Source organism: Patella vulgata, chromosome 7, assembly GCF_932274485.2.
Source record: "Patella vulgata chromosome 7, xgPatVulg1.2, whole genome shotgun sequence".
Taxonomy (NCBI): Eukaryota; Metazoa; Mollusca; class Gastropoda; family Patellidae; genus Patella; species Patella vulgata.
In genome coordinates, this window is record NC_065885.2 from 52,757,382 (window position 1) to 52,763,498 (window position 6,117).

The following is a 6,117-nucleotide window of genomic DNA, read 5'->3' on the forward strand; positions in this document are numbered from 1 at the left end:
AGTGTGATATAAACTATCAATTAGACATTTATTAACATGACAAGACCATAATCAACCCTCGATGCCATCGGATGAGTCCTATTTTAAGAAAATTATAACGGTTCGGCCAGATAATGATTTAATTTAAAAATGGTTAAGCGAGGCAAAGATATTCGCTCAGTTTCAATATATTCATTTTGCATAATCTATTTTCGAACTATTATAGCAAGAACGACCAGCTATTTATCTAAATCTTACATGATGCTTCTTTATTGTCAGTGACGGAGGGCCTGGCAAGGACAGCTGTCTAGTAGTTCGGATGGGCCGAAAAACCGAGGTCCCGTGTACACATTGACGTGCACGTAAAAGATCCCTTGACAGTTGGAATTCGATATAAGAGAAGGCTGTATTAGCCCAGTTCGGAGCAGAACAGTAGGACGTTAAACCCCATTTCATTTCATTTCATTGATGCTTCTTTAAAATAGAAATAGAAATACATGTAAGAGTATTCCGTAGCGCCGCTGTAAGAGCATGTTCAAGCAACGACCGCGAGTTTTACAACATAAGATATACGAAGTTAAAGCGAGACCATGCCTTCGATTGAAAATGCTGCCAGGGTTACATTTTCCTCATAGCACACTGCATAACGTATGCCCGATTCACAAGCCCGATTGGTGCATATAAAGCCCACTTCACATTGTCGGTAGTTCACATTTAATTGTTATTCAATAGTACTGTTTTAAAAATCCAAAACTTTCATTCATTGTATCTCGAAAGGTGTGAACATTATATTAAAAACAGAACATGTTAAAGATTTCTTTGTTTTTAAATTAATATGCCTGTGTTCATTTGTGGCTAAAGAATTATATGTGATCCTGTTATAAATTCATTAATCAGTTACCATAATATTGTGTTGGCGTACAGTACAAAACTAATAATTTATCTAAATTTTTCCACAAAATGTAATATGTACACATTTACCTGCAGTTGCAACAGACAAATAACGTCAAATTATTTTCAACTAAATGGCGATGATTGCCTGGTGATGTTGCCTCTTTAAGATCTTAAAAAATACGGGTTGCCTTGTGAAGATTAGAAGTCGCTGCCAAATTGTCATTGTACGACCCAGCGGAATATTAAAGAAAGGCTTTTATGGCACCAACACTCAGAATAATGAACTATATTGATTTCTTAACGTTCTACTTTTAACAGCGATTTGAACACCCCGAGAGTAATGTTATTTAATTTAGCCTACGTGCTATTAGCGGACTATAGAGACATCACAGAAAGACTTACGTATAAGGGTTTTTAGTACAATAGTCTGTATTATTGAACGTTAGATATCTGTGGCGAAGATTAAATGCCGACATCTTAGGTTGTCGTTCCCGGGTAAATATTCCCTTTTTGTTGCCGTTCACCCTTTTTATGGACTGATAAGTATTGAAATCCGTTAAGCACCATACAAATTCCCCGGTTAAATTACCACGTGCGCTGTCAAAAGTTCTGTGATATCTACTGAGAAAGTCAATCTGATATTCCTCACTAAATACTGTAGATGGTACTCGATGTATTTCAGGCATGGTCCCAGCACCGTATTTAGAGATAACAAGAGGTTTGTTGAAGGTTTCAGCCCACTGATCTAGATCATATTTCAGTTGGGGTTGAATTAAGTCTAGAAGTCCTGTCTGGGAATACCAGCCAACATATCTATTAATGAAAATAAGATCCACCAAGTGTACACATTTGTCTGAATTAAAATCATGATTGCACATAAAACTAACTAATCTGTTTGGGTCCAGAGATCTAGTGAAGTTGATGATGGTCTGGAAGTAAGGCAGGCTTTCTGGACGGTCGGTTCTTGGTTCGTTGGCAACCGACCACAGGAATACAGATGGGCGGTTTTTATCTCTTTGTATAAGCTCTGACATGGCGTTCATATGATTTTGAAGAGTTTGGTTGCTGAGATTATCAAGGCTGTTTAATCCAACTGCTGGAACTGTAAAATAAAGTAAGATTTCAATGCGCCCCAATTAAGAATTAAATATACCTCGATAGATTCGATTTTTCGGAATCCGAATTAAACAAATTAAGTATCCAAATTGAAAACACCAAAGCGATCAGACATAGTGTGTTAACCTTGGATGAATTTTACAGCTCCAAATATTTAGTAGTTTGGAAATGATCGCCCAATGAGTTAACTGATAGCTGTGATTATGGATAAGTCTGTTCCTTATTTCACAATGAACATCCCAACCGAGTTTTAAATACTTTGACCGATATCGCCGTTCGCATCCGTTCATAAGCTTAAACCTTTGTTTTTGTAAACACCAATGAAAAGTTGTCACCGAGTTATAGCCAGTTGCTTGGGACTATAGGTTTTGGAAGGGCCTTCCACAGAGAATTTAAAATCAGTTTTATTTACTGATATATATCTAGGATTTCCCTTCAACTAAGACAGAAACATCTGCATAGGAGCTTGACTTTATGTGGAGTTCCCAAAGTGTGTTTGCCAACTCATCATCATTCTTGAACAAGATGTACTGTAACCACCCGGACACTCCAGGCTGCTGTTATGACCCTGAAGATATCACGCTGTGGAATACAAATCTGGTTTGGGGACTCTACAATGCGCAAGAAGGGCTATCATCATTTTCCTACTTAACCGTTTTTGCAGAAATAAGGGATGGAATGTCTTCAAGTAAAACAATTAATCGACTGATACCACGTTGACGTCGATGTTCATGGATAGGCCGATGGGTTTAAATCACTAGAAAGCAGTGTGAACTTTAGATGTCCACAACTTCAGTTAAAAATTTATTGATTTAATCATTTTTGATCCAATTTATTTTTCAGTGAGACTATTTTTTGTTGTGCATTGCCTTAATTACTTGGCTTTTAGCAAGTTGAATTATTGAGGTAGATGAAATAAATCAAGCTTATATATTTCAATCTATCACAAGTCTTGTGTTAATCAACTTATTGGTATTACTGATATGGCTAGATTTACAGATATTATATTAATTATATTCAAATAAATGGCTGACAGGTCATGAGGTGACAAAAACATGCACGGGAGGTCAACGGCTGGTATTGATTTTACATGACAAAACCACCAAGTTCTTAGTATGCTTCACGGGACAATTATTCGCTTTTCCACGATGCGTTATAATTACGATCACTGGCTTTTAAATCATGACAGACGACATCATACTCTCGATAAATAATGAAGACACAACAATCCCGTAACTTGACAAAAACACGTTTACCGCAAAGGTCTTTTGTTATAACAGCTTTCCCTGAAGGTTGACGTGTGATTAATGTCTCCGCTATAACACATTAAACTAATGGCTCTAGACGCCACCGAGGTTACCAGCTAATGACGTACAGGGCCGCATTACTTGCACCCGTTATTGATACTGGCTTGGGAGACGAAAAACAATATTTACCTTCATCTACTACTAAAAATCCTTGCTGGTCGGCTTGGTCCATCCATTCCTCGGAAAACGGAAACACGGCTGTCCTAAAACTATTCGCTCCCACCCATCTCATCAGATTAAAATCTTTAACGATCATTGCATAATCCAATCCACGTCCTCTAATTTCGGCTTCGTTATGGATGCCGACTCCTTTAAAATAAAACTCTTCGTTATTTAATAGAAGTTTTCTACCCACAACCTTGACCGTGCGAATTCCAAAAGGAAGTCGATAAACGTCTGCATCTACATCTTCTCCGGTATGAACTTCTAGCGTATACAGATAACCTGGTTGGTGTAAATTGTTTGTGTTGACGGTCCACCAGAGATTAGCATTAGGGATCTTTATAGTTCCCGAGGAACCACCTCCTTGACCGACAATTGCTCCAGTCCTGTTCAGTATTCGTACGGTAATGTCACCTTGGGGAATATCCCCAACGGTAACAACCCGGTAGTTAACTATTCCAGTAGTGTCAACAATATTAGTAGTAACAGTAATATCGTCAATATATGATTTTGGTGTAGTGTAAAGGCTAACGTGACGATCTATACCGGCATAATTGAAGGAATCCATTTGTAATGTCTGAGTAAAATAGTTGGGTGGGTATGGTATTGGACTGTCTTTACCAGGCCAATCTATGGTACCAGGTGGAATGGTGTAAGGAGTCAAAGTATTGTTTACCGCCACGGTTAAACGATTTGGACCATCAGATGGAACTGTCAAATATTGGTTGATGTCTGCCTGGAATGGAATATGGCCTCCCTGATGAGTCATTACTTGTTTAGAATTTACCCATACAATAGCATTGTACTGGGCGCTGTCGATTCTTAAGACCACTCGTTTGTTAGTCCAGTCGCTGGAGAGAAAGAATTCAGTATCATACCAAGCCCAGCCTATAAAATCCCGAATCCTTCCGTCTTCGGTTATATCGTTATAGCTAGATGGTACCGGCATGGGTATTACTTGTCCAGTTTCAGAGAGATATCGCTCATACCAGCGTTGTTCAAATCCAGCGTTTCTGTTGGGTGAATCGTCTGTTCTGAAATTCCACATTCCATCAAGAAGTTGCACCTCTCTTGATTGGGAAGTTCTTGGGTACAAGAGACCAGCCCATGCTGAACATATGCTGGATAATAAAATACAAGCAAATCTTCCTTTACTTTTCAACATTTTACACACCAAGTTATCGTATGATACATGTAACAATAACTATACTGTAAACTAGTTTATCTTGTAGATTATCAGCCATTCGACTTGATAGCATTCAAGGATAAAACCTTGAATGATAACATACCAGTTTATAAAATAAAAAGTAATTGATTACTGCACAATTTGCGCAACCTATTTTCTAGCCAATCATGCATGCTAACGTATTTATTACTGGTCGAATGTGTGTAATTATTACCACAAAAACGGGATTATGATTTCAAGTCTCTGATCCTCAGATGAAGAAATTGAAGTGAAATGAAATTGAGTTTAACGTCCTACTGTTCTGCTCCTAACCTGGGCTAATGAAGACGGGCATACACCATACAGTGTGCTATGAGGGAAATTTTGCCCGGGCAGCGGCGCTACGGCCTACTCTTATATCGAATTCCAACTGCCAAGGGATCTTTTACGTGTACGTCAATGTGTACACGGGACCTCGGTTTTTCGTCCCATCCGAACGACTAGACAGCTGTCCTTGTCAGGCCCTCCATCCTGCATCACTGACAAGGGGAAACCACACCGGAAAATCTGAATGAACTAGGATGAAGAACCTTTAATCACATGTAAACTACAGTATTGTGAAAGTTGGATCTCTAATAGGAATTTCAGTCCAAACACGATTCTACTGCAGGATATTGACTATTTGATTGCTCTTTAATTGGGTGCGAGGAAAACTGAATCTCGAGCCAGGTAGTTAGGATGCAGACGATATAAATAGGATATGTTTAAAACAAGCCATCACTGCCTATAAAATCATCACTAAAATCTTGTGATGGGACTCTTTTTAATCCGATTGAATCCATGGCGGGTGATTACATTCCCTTGATATTTTAAGTTGATTTAAGCATTGATTGAACCGTGAACCAGTGGCTGTCAGGCAGGATACGCCGACATTTTGCAAGAGATGGATAGAGAACAAGTTAAACAAAAAGCGATTTTTCGTACAATCAAGGGCCATAATTCAGAAAGTTGCAATCCGATATGCGCGAATATCGACAGGAACCAAGATCTTTGGGTTATAAAGATATCCGTCAAGTTTCGTCAAAATCGGATCAACATTGTGACCTCTAGAGGGTCCACAACCTTGATATACCATATATTTACACTATTTGCGTACAAGGGGCGGCCATTTTGTCCGGCAGTTTTGTGGGCGTATAAAAATTAGAAACTGTTGGAAAAATCTAAATGATGATCAGCAGGTCTAAAGATTATCTTTCAGCTGTTCAAAGCTGTGGGGGGTTGCACTTGATTATCATCTGAAAAAAATATTGAACAGCAAACAAATATTTCAGTAACAAGAAATGCACTTTAACACGTGATTTTAGGCACTATCGTTTCATTAGTGAGTCAACATAAAAATAATCCTTTCACCTTTCAGGTTGATCACAACACATTGTGGGAATACTGCACGCTTCTACCTACACTGTAGGATACCGCAGAGAGGGCAATGACGGG

General features: G+C 38.6%; 1 protein-coding gene across 1 annotated transcript; it reads right to left on the reverse strand.

Moving 5' to 3' along the window:
• Positions 1-869: 869 nt before the first annotated feature.
• Positions 870-4,443, reverse strand: LOC130013638 (beta-glucuronidase-like). The gene is made up of 2 exons (XM_056102474.1): positions 3,426-4,443; positions 870-1,975 (listed from the first exon to the last, which is right to left on the reverse strand). Exons 1-2 carry the CDS (start codon positions 4,405-4,407, stop codon positions 1,272-1,274), a joined length of 1,686 nt encoding a protein of 561 aa, XP_055958449.1. The 5' UTR covers positions 4,408-4,443; the 3' UTR covers positions 870-1,271.
• Between the last annotated feature and the right edge of the window lie 1,674 nt (positions 4,444-6,117).